Source organism: Apis cerana, linkage group LG10 (assembly GCF_029169275.1).
Source record: "Apis cerana isolate GH-2021 linkage group LG10, AcerK_1.0, whole genome shotgun sequence".
NCBI lineage: Eukaryota > Metazoa > Arthropoda > Insecta > Hymenoptera > Apidae > Apis > Apis cerana.
The window spans coordinates 8901053-8921466 of NC_083861.1; the positions used below are offsets into that span (position 1 = coordinate 8901053).

General features: G+C 34.8%; 1 protein-coding gene and 1 long non-coding RNA gene across 7 annotated transcripts in view; one reads left to right on the forward strand and one right to left on the reverse strand.

The window, feature by feature from the left end:
* Positions 1–536: 536 nt before the first annotated feature.
* LOC107999505 (pumilio homolog 2) overlaps positions 537–20414 on the forward strand; it is a 62879-nt gene continuing 43001 nt past the window's right edge. Inside the window, exons 1-11 of one of the 6 annotated variants that reach the window (XM_062080141.1) lie at positions 537–677; positions 757–1003; positions 1908–2129; positions 2323–2451; positions 2551–2670; positions 5265–5414; positions 13704–13836; positions 16856–16967; positions 17066–17165; positions 17240–17370; positions 19258–19612. In XM_062080141.1, coding sequence (XP_061936125.1) covers positions 908–1003; positions 1908–2129; positions 2323–2451; positions 2551–2670; positions 5265–5414; positions 13704–13836; positions 16856–16967; positions 17066–17165; positions 17240–17370; positions 19258–19612 — 1548 coding nt within the window. In that variant the 5' untranslated portion in view covers positions 537–677; positions 757–907. Of the gene's footprint in view, positions 678–744; positions 1004–1907; positions 2130–2322; positions 2452–2550; positions 2671–5264; positions 5415–13703; positions 13837–16855; positions 16968–17065; positions 17166–17239; positions 17371–19257; positions 19613–20414 lie in introns of those variants that run through there. The other 5 variants (XM_028667521.2, XM_062080140.1, XM_017059390.3 and 2 more) reach the window with 5 other exon arrangements.
* Positions 18994–20414, reverse strand: part of LOC114577746 (uncharacterized) — a 33667-nt gene continuing 32246 nt past the window's right edge. Inside the window, exon 3 of the long non-coding RNA XR_003698045.2 lies at positions 18994–19661. This is a non-coding gene — a long non-coding RNA (uncharacterized LOC114577746). The remainder of the gene's footprint in view (positions 19662–20414) is intronic.

Here is a 20414-nt window from a genome sequence, read left to right on the forward strand (position 1 = left end):
AATCCCTTCCGAAAATCGCGCAGCATCCTTGCGCGCGAAACACGCGTATGCCGGTGGACGCACATTGTGTGCCTGTACTTCGATGTACATACTTGTGAATAGTGTATTTTAAGCTTTAGTTTTACGGGATGCATGTGTGAAAAAGCGAATCGTATATAATAATCGTAAAAAGATTAAATAGTATAAAAAGAAACGAAAGTTATTTGTCAATTGATCGTGAGTATAGTCATCATAGTTAGACGTGAAACTTGTACGTACATAAATCGAAAAAAGAACATTATCATTATTGTACTTGCTATTGGTTTGGGGAAAAGAATTTGTAGTATTAACGACAATACAAAGAATATAATTTTGTGAATCTTTCGCTTCCTCCCCTCTACTTTCCTACCCCTAATTCCCTCTCGCCCGTTGATGAACAAGCAGTTGTCGTTTTTTGCATGTTTCACTTTTTTTCTCCGGCATCCCTTCAGTTTCGTTCATCCGTCGCAGAAGCGGTTGTGCCGTTTAATAAAACTCGAGAAGTCGTATAGTCTAAGTTACGTCCATTCGACAATTCTCTTTGTGTTCTTGTTTTCCGTGTCCGACAGTGTTGTCAAAATTCCGGCAGCACCGTTGTCTCAGCTGCCATTGCTGTACTGTCTGGCGTTCAATCGTAGCTTCATAAATACGATTCTCTGGTGACTATTCTCATTATCATCATCTTTCTCATCGTTGTGAAAATAATGAAGATATCACATTGTTAAGAATTACACGTAGAACATGCTCGCAGAACAGACATAGCGGATGATTCTACCTTCAGCTCCAGACGCCGGTTCTGAGTGAGCTAACCTTCACAGAGTGAGGGTACCTCTTATCTGTTTGATCATTGTTCGTCGAGCCTGAAGCAGTGCTACAAATTGACAGAACGATGAAGTGGCTCGGTGCGAGTAGCGCTGGTGCTGCGGGTGAACCGGCACCTTCTATGCAATTACACCACCCTTCCGCAAATGGACATATACCTACGGTATGCACCTATTTTAATTTTTTTTTGTATTTTTCTATCATATAATTAATATATGTCGTAAACCATTTTAATATAATAACAATGTTTTATTCGTCAATCAAAAATGTCATAACCTATCATTTTGTTTTTTTATAATATCATTTTATGTTTTGTAAAATATTTCATTTTATATGATAATTTAAAAATTGATTATTATATTTATTTCATTTTTATTTATTATATCATTAGTTATACAAGAATTTTTATTCTGTTGTTGAAAGGTAGGAAAAATATTTTTTATTGTACATATGCATGAGTATTGCATATGCTTATGCTTTGTTTGATCCATCATGGCAGATTGTTCTATAGAAATGAAGATGTTTTGGTTGTATTAATCAATTTAGATACTCTAGTGAAATAAGAAATAATCTTGCATATTCTAATAATTTCTTTATATTGTATAAATTTAATAATTTGATTACATATATTTTAATATCAAAAAAATTTTTTGTTTCTATTATTTTTTAATTAAATATACATATATATATATATATATATATATATATATATATATATATATATATATATCATAATAAATTAAACAATAATATATTTTATTTTATATGGATTATATGGATTAATTTTTAATATTTTTATAACGAAAGATAGAATGATTTTACTTTAATACTCTATTTATTATAATTTATTATAATACTTCTATACTTCTGATTTGTACATAAACTAATAAATAATAATTATAATCTTTTGGAGTATTATATATTATTCAAAAGAATGTGTTAATTAAAATCTATTTATATATAAAAATTACTATTAAGCAATTATGTAAATATCAATTTAATATAAATATGATAATATAAATATGATAATAATAATGAAGAAAATGGAAATAATTTTTTATTAACAGGATGCAGAGCAATGTGGTCAAGTAATGGCTGGTGGTGACAGTATGCGTATACAACCTGGTCAAACGCATCAAATAGGCGTGAACAGAACTCAAGATGATGCTATGGTGGGTTATGTATTTCAACGACCAACAGAAGCAGAATTTAATGCTCAATCTTCAACATTTCAAACGAAACAAGCACCCCGTGCTTGGGCTCTTGCAGATGATGCTATTATTGATAATGTAAGTAAATTAAACATTTAAAATCAAAATATATTATATGTAAATAACACATATACACAATTGTTTAAAAAAATTGTTAAATTATTAAAAATTATCAAAGTATTTCAATACTTTGAAAGATTAGTAGACAATAAATAAATAATTTTATATATAAATATGTATTTATCTTTTTGATTGTTTAAATAATTTCTAGAATCCAGAAAAATGGAAATATCCCATTACTAAACTGAGTGTACCACAACAGAATCAACCTCAACAATTAGGTCTACAAACTATGAATAATGTTCATCTACCTTATGAAATCCATCCAATGCAACTTAAAGTAAGTTACATATTTCTTAATATTATTATTAATAGAACAAATTTTATTTTTTTATTTTGGAATTTGGAAATTAATAATTAAATTTTTTATGTTGGACAGAGTGGAGCACCAGGAACAGAACATTTAGTTTATCTTAATAATCAAATGACAGCACAACAACAAGTTGCTCTCTTTCATCATCAACAACAACAACAACAGCAACAATTCAGGAATGGCCAGGTAAGCATTTTCTTATGAATCATTTTAATACTTTAATAATTTTAATAATAATAAAAAATTATAGATAGAGTTGAAAATGAATCTGTTGAATTCTAATATTTTTTTTAAATGAATAAATTATTTTTATTAAATTATTAATAAATTAAACAATATATATAGAAATATATATAACGTATATAAATATATGTATATTATATATAATTATATATATATATATATATATATATATATATATATATATATATATATATATTATTAATATATATAATATATTATATATATATTATTATATTATATATATAATATATACAATGCATTGAAATATATAATTTTTTTACTTCTTTTGATAATTATTTTCCCGCTATATAGTTTTAAATAAAATTTAAATAATATATAAAATCTTAATATATTATTTATAATCTGTTTTTATTATATATCTTAAAATATTATTAAATATTATTAAATTTTTTTTTATATTATTAATATAAAAAAAATTTCATTTTAAATGTGTGTATATATATATATATATATATAATATATTATTCATAATATAATATAATAACATAATTATCATAATATATAATAACATAATCTAAATATATTATTCATAATCTTTTTTTATTATACATCTTAATATTTTATTAAATATTAACATTAAAAAATTTTCATTTGAAATGCATAAAGAAAATGTATTTTTTATATATAAAGAGATTTCAAAATTTTAAATAATAAAACAAAATAATTTTGTACTTCTTAAAAATATAAATTATTCGAGATATATTTAATATGTTTTGATAAGAAAATATATTTAATAATTTAAAGATATTTGAAACATTATTTACTAATTTATAATTCTATATAATTCTTCTTCTATATAGTTATGCATTATTTTTCGATCGAAATAATTCATTGTAAATTTTATTCTAATTATTATTTATATAAGTAGAAAAAACTAAACTTAAACTAAAATTAAATATATTAAGTATAGTATATATTATTGAGAATGATGATAATAATTAATAGTTAAAAATGTTTATTATGTGATAATTTTCTCGAAAAATAATGTAAGGATCAAAATTTAACAATAACAAGCAATAACTTTTAATTGTTTGAAAATGAATTGAAATGGAAAAATTTATTTATTTAAAAAAAAGCAAATTTATTATTAAAAGGAAGTATAAGTGCTTCTATTTATTTTATAATTTTTCAAGAAAATATGACTGCATTTTTTTAATATTTGTTTATTTTAAATATGAAATGTTCCTTTACAATATTTTATATTTTATATATTTTACAAATTTTGCTTTAATTAGTCCTTTATACAAAGTTCATTTTTTACTTTGTTTATTGTTTTTTTATTGAAATTTATTTTCGTAATTGTTTTGCGAAAATATAAATAATTAAATTGCATAAAAATTTATTTTTTTTAATAGATATAGTTCTTTTGAATATCAATATTTGTAGAGAATATTTGTAGAGAATATTCATAAAGAATAGAGAAATTTTTTTATATTTTAACATAAATGTTTTTAATTTTTAATGTTTAATTTTAATATTATATTTTGGAGAATAATTTATACATCATAAAAAAATATATATATCATCAAAATTATATTATATTGTATGTAGACAATTTTTGAAAATTTAACAATACACATTACATTTGAGATACAATTGTCCTTCATTCATGACGTTAATATTTAGTCAGGCCAGGTAAATTTACTTTAACTAAAATCAAATTTTCATCTGGTGTCGTGAGAGGTCGTGCAAAATGAGAAGAACGATGATTGGTTAGTAGCATTCGCAAAACGGAATATAATTGTCAAAATACTCGGTAGAGGGCACTCCGTTCGAGCGTCGTTCTTTGTTTCGGTTAAGAGGGCAGTCTCTATCGAAGAGAGAGGCCGGTTAACGAAAATTCGAGGAGAGACAAGTAAGAGCATCGTGACGCCGAGCGTTATTTTAACGCCCGATAACGACGCATCTCACGATATGTCAGGACGGACGTGAATTTAGGCAAGAACATATAATTGACTTACTCCCCCTGTAAATAAACGCGAATTCGCGGAGTGAGTGTGCAAAGTGCGCGAGAGGAGAAAGGAGGTGGAGGAGGTGACGGCGGCGGCGGCGGCGGCGGCGGCGGTGGAGGAGGTGGAGGAGGAAGAGGACGAGGAAGAAGAGAGGAGCATAGGTAGCAGTGGCAGCATCGAGGCACCCGAGGTGTCGAACTGTTTGACAGGCGGCCGAACGCTTTTCTTTCTCTCTCACACTCCCGTCTGTGGTGCCGCGATTTGTATTGTTCGGCCTGCGGTGTGGTGTGCTCCGTTTACAAGAGGTCTGCCTGTTTAGAGAGGAAAAACGAACGTGAAAACAACCAGGAGTGGTGTGTATTCAGTGCCGGCTGAATCGGCGTCCGCGCCCCGACGCCGCCGTTGACGTACGATTCACTAATTTTTCAACAACACATCATCGAAATTCTACGAATCTGCTCCAAAATAGCCTCGTTTACTGGATAGTGCGTGCTAAAGAGTGTGTGTTCAATTTTTCGTTCGCGTTGTTGGTGTATCACGGGGTTAACGGTGAATCTCTCGAAGGTGACGCGCCGTGCCGAGGGTACCTTGGAGACGGTGGAGAGTTTCGGTGTAGGGTACGGCCAGGGAGCAGGCACGAGTACAGGCGACTGGATGAAACCACCGGGGGATCTTTTCCTTTACTGCGACATGAAGGATTTGGGGGCCGATATGGTATTTATTTTCGTTCAATTTAACCTTTTTTTTTTCAAAGTAACGTTTCTTTTTTCTTCGACGCAATAAAAGTTCCGAACATTGCGAATTTATAGGTTAGGTTTGTTCCAAAGATTTTTATTCTACAATGGAAACCTCCATGTTTATAGGGGACGAAGTTTCAGGAGGGGGACAACTCGATTCGCTCGTAGAAATCATTGATGTTACTCGTGTATTCTAATTTACATAAAATACGTAAATAATAAATGACACAAAATATTGATAAATTTGTGTTTCTACACCATGATATTTTATAACTTTCTAATTATTTCATATATAATGAATATAACGATTAGTGTGTAACGGTGTATTTTTATTTCGCATCTTTCTTATTGGCGTTGTTTTTTTCGTTTTTTTTTAAATAATTCAATTAATAATATTAAAAAATTATGATCTTTTTCACTGTATTTTATATTATAATAGTAAAATAGTATAATATGTGAATATTGAATACATTTTGTTCGTTTTTCGACAGATTCAAAATATTCTTTTATTGAATGTTAATAAAATTATATTTCCATTGTTATTTGTGCAATAATTGCATTAACTATTACTATTTTTTTATAGTACTAAACATTCGAATATTTTTATATAATATGCTGAATTTTAAGGTAATCTTAAATTTATATTCAATTCTTAAAAAAAAAATAGTTTTAATTATTTCCATAATCAATTTTTAATCTTATTATTATATATCTTATCAATATTGTTTCATAGTAAAATATTTTATTTTAGACTTATTTACTACTTATAACTTGTAAACAACATTGCTATTTAAATCGATAGTTCTATTTAAAATGAAAAAATTAACAGTCTGATTTAATAATATGTAATATATAATAATATGTATTAGAAAAGCAATTTTGCATATTGCAATATTAAATTGTATTAATATTAAATTTTGTATTGATTTGTTTACTATAATAATTGTAATAGACGCGTACTTTATTGTATAATAATCATGGTACATATAACTTTTTGAAACTATTCACTTGAAGTTATTTCTATTATTAGATATAGAAAAGAATAGATTATCTGAATCGTGAGGAGAATATTCGTATGAATATGTTCTCACATGAAGGTATTCGATAGTTATTCAGCCAATCAGGTCTCCGAACTCGCTTAACCTTGTAATATAACAACGAATCCATTAGCATTGCCTTGTACCTTAATGATAGAAAGATGATTTTCAAATCATATATTTTTTAATCGGAATTAAATGTTTGAATTTTAAACGAAATTTGTTACAAAATATGAATAAATAATTTAAGAATTTTAGTGAGAATAGGCTTTCTTGTTACAAAAGAGTGGAAAAATTTTTTCAATTTTACGATAACTGTAAATTTGATCTATAGTAACACATTTTAACCATAGAAAAAATATATCCAAGTTAAGTCCTTGCTCCTCCAACCATTTCTTCATTGTTTACGTCTATCTATAGTAAAATGGTCATAGTTCTGTTCTCCCTTTTTCTCTTTCTTTCCTTGTATTCTCTGTCTTTTATATGTAAACAAGTAAAGCAGGTACGGGAGTGTTCGCCTTGTTTTAGGTTAATGTACTCGCACGAACTCTTGATGGGATTGTATTGTATAATATAAAAACGCATTTTGTTATCTGGAATTTTAATTTGTTTGATCTAATAATCAATCAATTTCTTCATTTTGTTTATTTTATAAATATTACGTTTTTGTCTATTGTTACTTTCTTCTTGTTCTTCTTTTCTTCATGTTGTTTGGACGAGTGCCATTTAAATTTATATGGCTTTATATTTTGCATGTTTCCCCTTGCTTGTGGTTCCCCCTTTGGGTGCACCTAATCGATTGAAACACTGTCAGGGTTCTTTCTGAACGGTCGTAATACATGTGAACAGTGCGTGTGCCGAAAAACTCAATGAAAATTTTTATTGAATATATAATTCATATATCATTTATGATTTGCAATTTGTAAATAAAGACTTTTTTAATGATTTTTGTCTTGTAATTTTAAGATCTATGAATATAATGATCTATTTCATTAACTAGTATAGATAATTTCATAATTATTTTTTACTTTATGTCACAATAAAATATTCTTATCAGCATTTCTTTTTACGAATTTTATGATTGGAACGTTTCATTCCAGTTGCGTCGAATGTTTTTATTTGACTTACCGACTGAGATGCCAATTTCAACGAGCTCCCTTCGAAACGTGTGCATTAACGATGCTGTATTGATAAAATTGTAAAAGATAAATACATTTATCCGCAAATCAAATGTACTATACCTTGCTTTTCTTGGATATAAACGGTAAATATGCCTGGAGGGATATTGATTTGCGTGAGTCATTCTATCTTTTCTAGTTGTTTCGAGGTTCAGGGTTGACTTACCTATTACAAAATGTTTTCAATTACTTCGTTATTAGTATTGTTGATTTTCGATCGTAGACAAAATTTGAATATAATTTGGGAATTAAAAGTGTCATAAAAATTTATAGTTGATATGTTTTACAATGTAACATGTTCCAAAGAAAGTTGGAAGTGTAATCCTCGCCGATTACGGATGTACTCACCATAAAATATTACATATAATGTTACAAGATAAAAATATCGGATTGTCACCTTATTGCAACGAACTTTCTCTTCTCCTCGAGCGACGGTAACAGATGCTTACGAATAGTTATGCAGTAACGCCCACGATTCGCAAATTTTTCTACGATATCGTTACACAAGATCAATGACGCTCTTCAATTATATTTCATCCGTGTTTCTTATCTGTGACATGTTAACGTTTCATAAAAAAAAAAAGTAATCTTATAGAAGAAATCAATTTAAAAAAACATAGATCAGAAGATAAGAATTCTTCGTTTTATCTTTGCCGATAGATCACAATTTTTTATGAAAATTCTTTTTTTGAACTGACTGGCGCTTGGAGATTCTCATGTAAACTCAATATTTCCTCGTGAATGGTAGAAATTCTCGGAAAAAGTAAACAACCGCCAATGAAATATTCGGACTTGAATTACGGCCAACATCATGGTTGACTACGTTGACCGGTAAAGACAGGACTGGTATAAGAAACTACTCCTACACGCGTGCATTATCGTATTCTATTCGCGATAAAAGAAGAGTGAAACCAGTTTCCGATTTCTTAAATGACGTCATCATCGTAAGAAATATCCTGCAGTATACAAAGAAAGTATCAGAGGATAATCGGTTTTTTTCGAAATTAACATAGATTAAATGAGAATGCCCGTAATCGAATAATAGTTAAGAGAAATGTTTATTGACATCAGCTTATATGTCAGTGAACTTATTCAAAGCGTCATCGATAATCGATAATTTGTTCCTGATTGGAGATTTAGAGCGAAGCAACTTACTTGTTATTATTCAGAAGTAACGTATAAAGGAACAGTGTTGCGTATACCTATTGTTTCAATTTCAATGGTATTTCTATTCCTTCTTATTTAAATTCAGAAAAGTTCACATTCTAATGAAAGATTATTTATGAACATTAAATTATGAAAATGTTAATTATTTTATATATTTAACCAAAAACGAAAATTGCTTTAAATATTTTTTGATTTTAAATATGTAATAGATATAATTTAAATACAATATGTATATCAAGCTAATTTTTATACTGATAGTCGATGTAATCATTTCGTATCATATAATTCGTTTTTCTAATTGTGTATTTTCACTTGATAGAGAACTTAAAGCTTAAATCAAATGTAGATCTGCATGAAATCTTTGTAAATTTAAATTTTGAAATTTAAATCATTTTCTCTTCTAAATTGATTTGAATAGAAATCTATTGTTACTCTTCATTATCACATTAAGAGTGTAGAGAACCGTGATGCGTAAATTTGTATATAGAAGGAGGGTATGATTTGATCAATAATGAGCACAAATTTTGTAACGTTTTTTTTCTCAGTCATACGAACGCGTCGCTTACCTCTTCGCATAATATTCTATCGTTTATGCCGTAAAGTGACGTATCGCGTCGTGACTTGTAGTGACGTGACGCGCATGTCGTTGAACCTAAACGCATCGGTTACGCTTGCAGATTCGTCATCGAGAAGAGCAGAAAAAGTAGGAGAAATTTATTTTCACATATCATCTCGCATAATCAGAATTGCGTTAATTCATATCATAATGTCAAAACATCGATTTACCTATTTTGTTTTCTATTTTTCTATGATTACGTATTAAAATTATTTACATAACATTTTTACGAGCATCTTCAAACATATCCCTTTAAAAACTTGGTTTCAACGTATTTTTGTTTTCTCGATTAGAAATGATTCCATGATGATAATCCATATGATAATGATAAAAGTATAGTACTAATTTCCAAATTTCGCATCATCGTTGAATTCATATTCAAAAACCAAGTCAAAATAAGAAAAAACCACCCCTATCACGCGTCCCTAATATGTGTTTACTGCGCACGCATTTAGCTCACGCAGGCGCACGCATACGCATAAACCATCGGTGAAAGAGTCGGAAAGGGGTAGAGAGGAGGTCGAAGGAAAGATGAAGAAAGAGAGAGAACAACAGGGTTCGCCTCCCTCGTGCTGCTGATTCTCTGCGAGGACAGTGGCCGTGACCCGAGGCCGAGGGGCCTGGGGAGGGGTCGGTGGCCCCGTGGCAGTTTAGCGACGACATCCACGCTGCCGTTCTACTGGTGGGGGAACCTCGTGGGTGTGCGGGGTGGGTAGGGAGAAGTTGGCTGCGTCTATGGTGGGGGTTTGCTGTGTAGCCGTATGGTGGGGTATAGCTTAGGGGTATACCCAGCTATCGTTGGCTTTGTTCAATGAAAGAGAGATCCAGTATTCTTTCGTCTCGTCTCATTTTCTGTTTCTTTTTTAACTCACTCTCTCTCTCTCTCTCTCTCTCGTTCGATATCCCTTCGTCTCGATCTCTCGCTTGTTCACCCTCGTTTTTCGCCTCCCCGATCCTCCCTACAACGCAGTTGCGGCTAACGTGCAAAAGTGCTTCTGCTGCTGGTGCTGGCCGGTTCGAATGGATAGAATTATATCATTCTCGTCTAACGAACGAGAAACGACGACGGCACATCGTTTTATCTTTTTTTTCTCTTTCGTTTCCTCGTTTCCCTCTCTTTTTCCCTCTATTCTCTGTCTTCGCTGAACGTGCAAAAGATTTCGCTGACCGGTTTCAGGGAACGGAATGCTACCGTTTTCGCTCCGCCAACAAACGAACTTCGAACGAACGGGAATTATCATTTTTTTTTGTTTGTTTATACATATCACCCACGTAATTCTTCGTTTATCATCCAATGCGTTTAGGATGCATTTAGAAAATATTCCGAACAGCTTGTCGTAGTATAGAATCAAGAAGCTTTCCTCTTCGAAATTCCCTTTTCGAGGTCGGGAAAATTTACGATGGGTTTTCTCTTATTCGTTCGTTCGCTTTTCGACCTCTTCCCTTCTCTTTCTCCCCATAGCCGTGCTTAACGTGCAAAAGCGTCTCTGCCGGCCGGCGACGCGGTCGATACTCACGGCGTATCGCCCCCGGTTGACCGAGCCTTACCCTTAGCCTTACCTTACCGAACCTTTGGACGTATCCTCCGTTCATCCTTTCATTCCATAGCTTTGATTCACATCTCCTTCGTGTACGTTAAGGAGAATCTGGCTGTGGTTTTAGCAATACCGCGGGATTCATCGTGACAGAAAAGAACAATAGAAATCGTCGACGTATCGTAGACTCGTGGCTCGATGTTGTTCTCTTCGTATAAAAACTTCTATTTCTATTCAGAATGTCGCGAAAATTATTGTAATCCAACGTCTCGACGATTGAAGAAAAAAGAAACGGCAGAAACTTTCCACTGTGTGAAGTGATGCGGCAATTTTTATACGACTTTCAAATTTTTTTTTTTCATCACTTTTGCGTCGCCCTGTATTTTGAAGAAAGAGGTCGTATCGCATGACGGCACGTGTCGCGCAATCTGGGAAATCAGCGACGTAACTTTAATACGTTCCCGACTAACTAAGCAGGGAACGCGTTCGAACGTCATCGATGCATACGAATGCATACGAGAACATTGCACGCCAAGTCCTCTTGGAGAGCACTTTAACCACCGTTGTGGTCAGCAACGATGACATCAATGCTGTTACACACAGAGAGAGGGGGCACGGGGGAGGGAGGGAGAGAGTAAAAATGAGAACCGATGGAATGGAACGAAATACAAGTTGGGGGGAAAAAAAAAATTATTCCGTAAGATGATGCAAACGAAGATTCGCTTTCCAATTTGACATGTATCGAACCTTCCTCACTCGCACACTCCTTTGATTATTCCACGTTTTCTCCCGTGGGATTTCTAACCGGTTTCTAAACTCGTACGACCCGTTCGATTTTTTTTTTTTATGTTTCCTTTTATCCGCCGATTTGTTGAACTAGGTGAAAATCGTACGAGCCTTGGCTAAGAATCAGGACTCGAAATTTTATGGTTTATGGAGAACGTTTTCTCGCGTGACTATATTTCGTTGGCCGTGTGACGCGTGAAACGTTTCTTTATCGTTTTGTTTTTCTGCGGTTTACATGTGAGGCGATACACGCGGAAAATTGATAACTATTAATTCGCTGCAAAGGACACACGCTAACATTTTTTTTTTTTTCACGACAGGAAATATAATTAACGCGATTGTCGATCCATCGCAGACGATAAACAGCATCGTTTGATATTTCGTGGTTCGCGTATATTCGAGTTGGTATACCTACTCGGTGAATGACGCACATGCTATTGTACGTGATATCGTTTGCTTGATCAATAAAATATAAATATCGCGTGTTTGTACGTGTGTATATATATATATATATCCGAAACGCATCGGCTTCGTCGTTGGAAATTTCATGAAATCTCGAATCACGTTTATTCCCGCGCTCTTTTTCCTTTTTTCTTTTTTCCAACGTCACGCCGATGAATCATGTTGTTACACCTAGAAGACTCGTGTTGCGTCTTCTTGATGTACCGGTTAAATAATCTGGCGCAACGCGCGATTTGTCGGAGCAAGTGTGAAACATTGGCTTGGAAGCATCGCCGATGCGGTAATGTTGCGATACCACGCGTTGCGTATGTATACACTCGATCTCTTGATATCATTTTACCAACTACGCATATCAGAATTGAATTCACCGAGAACCGATTCACCAAACTTGTGAAACCGCGTGTACTTGTAAATATCGCGATTTAAATCACCGATAAAAATGAATATATATATATATATATATATATGCGAAATGATAATTACGTATGAGAGTTGATAAACCGATTCTCGAAGAATTCAGCAATAGGGGAAACGTTCGATTGGAACGTTTATACAAATTTGGAAGGAGTGGAGAGGTTGACGTCTCACGATGAATAGTTTACCGGATGAAAAGAAGGGACGTGAAAGAAGAAAACGGGGCGAGCTTCGAGCTGAATCGAAACTCCCCTCTTCGGTACTTTCATTTAACGATCCGTAGACCGGGCGCGAGTGACGATGCGGACGAAAATGCATCGAGACGCCCGCACTCTTGAGCTGCACTGTCACCATCGCACGTGCAGTATACCTGCATCTAGGATCCCGCAATCTGCGGACGATGCTTCCCTCCATCCCCACCGCTTACTCCTGGTTACGTCACTGACCTCCAGTTAGGTGAGGTCGGGAACAGTGCAGCAGAGTTCAGGTCACGACGGAACATAACGACTCGTCTCCGTTTCCGATTCGAATCTTTTCCCTGCCTCTCCGTCCGGATTACTTACTTTTTCGCGCCAAACTTTGCGATTCCGGCCAACTCGCCGGTCGAGAGAGAGAAGCCGGTATCGATACTTCTAGTTCCCGATAGAAAAAACTAACTCAATTTTTGACTATTGACAGTGCACAGAGTCTTGTCATATCTTTGGTACACTCTGCTGTAATAAAAAATGGAAATTATAATCTTCGTAAAAAGATGTAAAGGTACAAAGGAAGACTGGCCTCTCGAAACGAAAGGTATATACACACGTTTTTTTAATCCATTAATAAAAAAAAAAAAGGGTGCATGTGCAGTGTATCAAGCCGGTCGATCAGCTGTACACGATAATATATATGCTAATTTTAAGCGGATCCCTGTAGTTCGTTAGTGTAATTAATACGATCGTTTCGCATTCGTATCTTTCACTGCACAAAGCACCACCAAGCTCTTGGGAGTTTCGTGTCAGCACGCGCCACGTTTGAAAACGTGTTCACTGACCCCGTGGACTTACGACCCGTTTTCTCATATTGTTTCAGATCGCTCCCTCGGCAAAAAAGCTTTGGGGCGTGGACGAGGGCGGCTCCAAGGACGAAGGGGGTGTAAAAGGTGGTGGGATACTTCACCTGGGCGACCACCAGATGTGGCGAGACTCCACCTGGAGCACCTCAGGTACGTTTCCTCACCACGTTTCCAATCATATTTGAACAACGAACAAAACTTTCAAGAGCGCGCCCTCTATAACTGCCTCGTATTTACGCGTTTCATAATTATATTACAGTTTCCGTTACTTTCATTGAAACACATACGGAAACGCGCTCGGCTCATTGACTAACCGCAGCGAGTACACACTATCGGCGTGCTATCGAGCGTACTGACACGTATCAATGACAATAGGGCTGAGAATATTTGGAATAGGGGGTTTCGAGATGGGGATAATCCGTGAACGGGGTTAATCGGAATCGATAATTCATGGATGGCAGGCATTAACGCCTGACCATTCTATGTACGTACGTACATACACCCGTTGCATCCGTTGCCTTATCTTTCCTACGAGCGATCGAAAAAAATTAGAGATGACTCTTGTCGTGTTTATTAATTATTGCCCGTTAATAGCACGTTATCTCTGCGTTTTTTCCCTTCATCTCAAGTTCAATGTTTCGATCAAGTTTCACACTAATCTGACCCAGTCGGATCATACGTATGACCGGGCGCTTTCAATCTTTTGCCGCCTTTATGCGTTCCCAACCGGTCATACGCCACCGTTAAAGTCCTTCAAATCCCTCGAAATCCCGATTTTCACTCGCGTTCCGAGACGCGGATCTGAACGCGAGCTCTAAATCGATATCCATTCGATCGATATCATTCACGATTGATCGTTACATAATAAGTCAATCGACTTGTGCGCGCTAATTTCCTCTCGAAAAAGAAAGCCGCGTGTCGTTAAAAAAGAAACGAGATCGCGTTGCGTGAGTCAGCCAACCGATGTGTTACTTGTTTGAGAAATATTTATTCGCGATAAAATTTTATTTATCGTGATTTGTGAAATATATCTTTATATAAATATACGTATGTACATGTATTTGTTCTTTCGCGAAAATTTCAATCTCGCTCGTACGGATCACTCTGGACTCTTAATTTTTCTACCCGAGTGTCATTTTCTCGAGACGTATCGATAACAATTTAAAAGATATTGAGCTTATTAGTTCAGGTATTTGAGCATTGGCTTCTCTCTAACCGTATTTAATAAGAGCAACGACATCGTTGAGCTGGTTTCATTACCTTTAATATTACGAGATGTAAAAGAAAGTGTGATAATTCGAAAAAATTTACTTCGTTTCGGTATAAGCTCTATTTTTAGCTTAATGATATATTGCATCTTATGCAAGTAGCTTGTATTAAAAAAAAAAAAAAAAAACTAAAGATAATGAGCCGATTCCGATTAACACCGTATCCTTTTGTCGTTCGGAGCAAAACGCGCGCGCCTTGTCGGCGATCTTCGAAGGTCCTCGACGGGTGACGTATAATTCTCTGAACGTTCGATACGTGTTTCAGTCCCCGGTAAAATTAGAGAGAAAGATGAATCATATAAAAAGTTTGACTTAGAGTCGTATACTATATCACATTCCTTGGTTGGAGGATGCAACGAAATGCGAGAGCGATACCGTGTGTTTTACGTCGTGCGCGCTTATTGATTGGTACAGCGCCGAAAGAACAATATATAGAGACGAAAGTAGAAATACTTGTGTCTCCGCAGCTTCGAGCGGAATGTCAATAATCGATACTCTACCAAAACAGATCTCTCCTAACTGTTTGCTTTTACGAAAACCAAGGAAATCTACAAAGTCTGTCCCTCTTCTCTCTCTCTCTCTCTTTCTCTTTCTCTTTCTCTTTTTCTCTTTCCCCCTTGCTTTTACGATCAATCGATATCACCCAGGCTTCTGGTATTTTCGAGCCTGGTGTTACGAACTTCTCTATCTCTTTAACCCCCCTCCCGGAATCGTTTTAAAGTTCTCGTTACAGTCTAATCCAGACGAGTCCGTCTTTCTCCGCTCGGCTAGTATTTAGATTTCTTCCTGCTTATTTTATAGCCGTTTCGTGTCGTTGGAGAAATCGTCAGAATTTCTCGTCAATTAAACGGATTACCGTGGTAATTGGTAGAAGCGCGCGGATGGTAAGGAGAAATGGAGTGAGAGGTTGGAAAGGTTGCGCGGGGTTCTTTCTCATTAAACGGAGCCTTAAGTCGTACAGGGTTGTTGCGCGAGGGCGATGGTACCGCGGCAGTGTTCTGTGTATGCAATGTATGCACGAAACACCTGATTCTCGCGACGGCATGTACCGGCTTCCATGTGCACGCGGCCCGAGTTTGCATGTGTGCGTCACCTCGATGGGTGCAACGCGGCTGTTGCCATGGCGACAGACGCCCGGCATCAGCGGCGGTGGGAGCAACGTCCCAATGCCCAGGGTCGTACCTACTGATCCACCCTGTACGTTACCACACCAACCCCCTATATATACGTATATGTACATATATATATATATCTACCTGGACCCGACGAAATTGCGTCATATGGAATCGTAAAATTCATATAGCCCTCTGGAATCCTCGTGAACCTTTCTTTTCTCATGATGTATGAATTCATCTTTTTTTTTCTTTTCTTTTTTTTTTTTTCTTTTTCTCTTTCTTTCTTCTTTCCTCGACCATCGCGAAACCCTTTGAATAAAACGGTCTCGCGGGAGAGGCGGCAATACAGTGGCGAACTGTTAAGGATTTTTATGATAGAATTTCCGTTACACCTTTGCGGGTTTCTCGCCCCACGCCTTTTATCGATTGCCGGTTGATACGACACAAGCACGATACGGTTTCGGGATATTGTTAACGTTTCCTTTTAAAATTGTCGAGTTTTGTTCGCGTTGAATAGCTTCTTTCTTTTTTTCTTCTTTTCCCTTTAAATATGCGACTGATCATTGTTAGCATTATTTTGAACAGTAAGAAGTTTGAATCAAAGAATTTTTATAGCGATGTAATGAGATGGATGTTTCAATAATCGGTTAAAACTGAAGGCATATTGAATGTTTATTTCACACGTGAGTATCAATTTAATATTAATTTTGTTAATGGGAATGAACGTTGATCGAAATACGCATCTACGTGGTATCGTGATTAAAGATATTTTCAATTTTTTTTTAGATCATGCTGTCTCACAACCAATTTCCATGGGTACAGGTAGACGTGTGGGTGTCGGTACTGGATACCATCATCAAACATCAGAAGTTGGAACGGTTCTTAGCCCTAGAAGCAGGTTGGTATATCATTTAATCATAAAAATATCGGATATTGTTACGTGTTTTATTAATATATACTTGAATATTAAAACATGGTGGTGGTTTGTTATTACAGTGAAACGGGTGGTCTGGGGGTTAAAATGGTCGAATATGTTCTTGGATCAAGTCCTACGACACCCAAAGATTTGGAGCCCAGAATGGTTTCCCTGAGATTGGTAATTATATACGAAATAAAATAACGAGTAAGAAGGAAAACAATTTTATTGAAATATATTTTTGCATTATGCAGAATACCGATGCAGACAAGAAAGAAAAAGAGAAGGGCTCGGCAAGCCCATTTGACAGTTCTAAAGACGATACAGGTCCACAAAATAACGGATTGGCATCCCAGAATGGTCTTGATGACGATAAAGGATTTAAGTAAGTATAGCATAATATCGAAATTCTTCAGCGAAACAAAATTATATTATAAAAATATATTTTAAAGAGAAGCAAAGATATCTGTATTCTGAAAATATAAGTGTACACATGGCTATTATTGGTCGTTATAACGTGACCTACGACAAATTTAGCTTTTGCGTAAATGACTTCACAGGAAAAAGTGCGTAGCTATTCTTGCTTTAGCTATATATAATTGTTTTCAATTGAACGACTGTGAATGTGTCACATGTTGTTCGCGAACAATTACTATTGCTATGAGGAACACAATTGAGAAATGTAATAGGACTAACTGTCAAGGGCGTGTATGTTCTACTCGTCGAACGACGACATTATAAATCTTTGTGTCTTTAGACTTTCTTGCACCATCATTGTACGCCATCTGGTGTGTCGTTCGATCTTCACCTGTTCGATATTACCGACATTCTTTATGCGATTTATTCCGTACTTACTGCAGTTTATTTTTTCCTGTTAACGTAACATCCAGTAACGAAAACATTTCTGATTTGTTTATTGAAAAATCTTTATATTTTTAAATATCGATTAAAATTGTAAATTGATGTTTATTGCATGTATAGAAAACAGCAAATTTTTAACGTAAATGATGTTTCGTTTTCTGTTATCATTTTTTGAATTTTATTAAAATTTTTTTATTAAAATTCGAACACCGAGATCAACTGAGATCAATTGGATTTACGATAAATAAAACGGAACAAAATACGGAATAAATAAAGTAGGAAAAATACATTGAAATTTATATAATAATTTTATCTCGTTTTTACTTAAGAATTCCGCCATAATAACGATGATGTTTATTTATTATTGTTAGTCATTTCTTTTTCATAAAATTTCTAAATATTCGTGAACATTGAATTATATTACGCCTGTCATTGCGAAATATACCGTTATTTTGCGTTGCTAATCGTAAATTCGTAGAATCTTGTACGACAAGTTTGGGAAGATTTTTTAGATATTATGCAGAATATATCGATTTGTTTTATGGCGACTTTCATAACTGATATTTATAATAGCTGTCAAATGAATTATTTCTTATATTTTTATAATTTTATTAATGATTTTTAATTTGTGTTAGGAAATTAAAGTAAATTGGTTTCGGAAGAAGCTAATTGCAACTTTCTAATTATTATTTTTCTCTTTATCATTCGTTTATTTTGATTGTATTGTAATTATATAATTATACATTTAAGTATTTTATAATTATATATATATTATATACGTACGTATAAGTGTAAACACTTGAGTAACGTTGCAAAAAGATAGCTATCAGGATGTGTAAAATAGAATTTTTTTAAGATTTCTATGTTCACGTCGGAATCAGGTCCATGACATTTACGATTGTCGTTTTATAATGAAGGAAAGCTACGTCACTTTCTTTATATAGAAAATAAGAACAACAGACTTATTGAGATATAAAAAAAGTCAATTTATATATATATATATATATAAAACTTATTCACGAATAATTTATGCATCTTCTATTTTTCGTAAATGCATCCAGTAAAAATTTGCAGGATGCGATCCACTTATTTTTGTCGAACATTGTAGGCGTCTTTCAAATGGAATGAATTAATGAAACGCATAAAATAGACCGCAAAATATCAAAAGTATTTTATTTTACTATTTCAAAGACTGCACAATCTCTTCATCTTTGCTTCCTCTTTACTCCTGTGTCAAAAAAATCGTTACTTATAAATTATAATTGATGTTACCGTCATAATAATTCCATTGTCCGTGATTTACGCACATTATGACGTTAACATTGTTTCCGAATATTATCCAGCAATGAATTACTTTTTCTCGTTGAAAGAAAGAGATGGTTGAACGTTATTCCTCATTTTTCATTTACAGTCGTACACCTGGGAGTCGCCAACCTTCTCCAGGCGAGGAGGAATTTCAGAAGAACGCGGCTGCTACTCTGGCTGTAAGCGCTGGTGGTGGCGGGGTCGTACTGTTGAAACCTGGTGTCGATGTGGTCGGAAGCGAGGAACATTTCATGGCGGCCTTTGCCCCAGCTCCACCGCATCATCTTCAACATCATCAAGCACCACCGACGCATCATCTCCAACATCCACACTCGCACGCGGCACAACTCTTTGGTGCACAGGCTCCACCACCCCCACAGGGCCCTCCACCTTCGCAGCAACAGCAACAGCAACAGGGACCCCCTCAGCCACAAGACACCACTACTCACTTTGATGTTCAGGTAAGTCTCGACCTTATTGTTCCCCTTCTTTGATTCGTCGCAACCAAGTCTGACGGAAGATATATATATATTTTTTTTTCCTCTCTCTTTCTCTCGGGACGAGAGGAATACGACTTTTTGCGGTGCGAGACAATACGCGTGGGGGAATAACGTGCGAATAAGCGCGTCTCGCCTTTGTGAGATATTAGCGAGCCACCGAAAAATTACACGAATGACGACATATGCCTGTCTAGTAACCGGTTGTTGTTCTTGGACCCGGTTAGGGATGATTCTAGCGAATAATTATCAGGAGGTTGCCCTAGTTCTCTAAGTATATTTTGGCGTGGTGATTAATAAATCAGAAACGTATTCGTAAATTGTGAAAGCAATCGGACCAGTTTAGGCACGTCCTACATAGATACACCGCGAGGTTTGCTGATTATTATCGAAAGCTGTTTGGTCAAGTAGTTCATTAATCGCATTAATCGATTAGTATGGACATCGGTGTACACTTTATATACTTGTGCCGTCTCGAATCAGATTAAAACATTTCAACGAGACGCTTTGCAACCTCGAAGAGAAATATTCGACTTTTCGGATGATTAAACTCTATTTCCCCCTCTTTCGTACATCCGGAAAGATGTATGTTAATGACATGTTCGTACCGTCATAATATCTTTATCATTCAACAAACGTGGTTAATGGATTATGCCTTAGACTCGTACATGATCTCGTAAACGACATTCTTTTTGTGTGTGTGTGTGTTAACGTCACACACGATTCTGTTTCTGTATGTCTAGCCAGTCTGGAACTCGAGGAATCC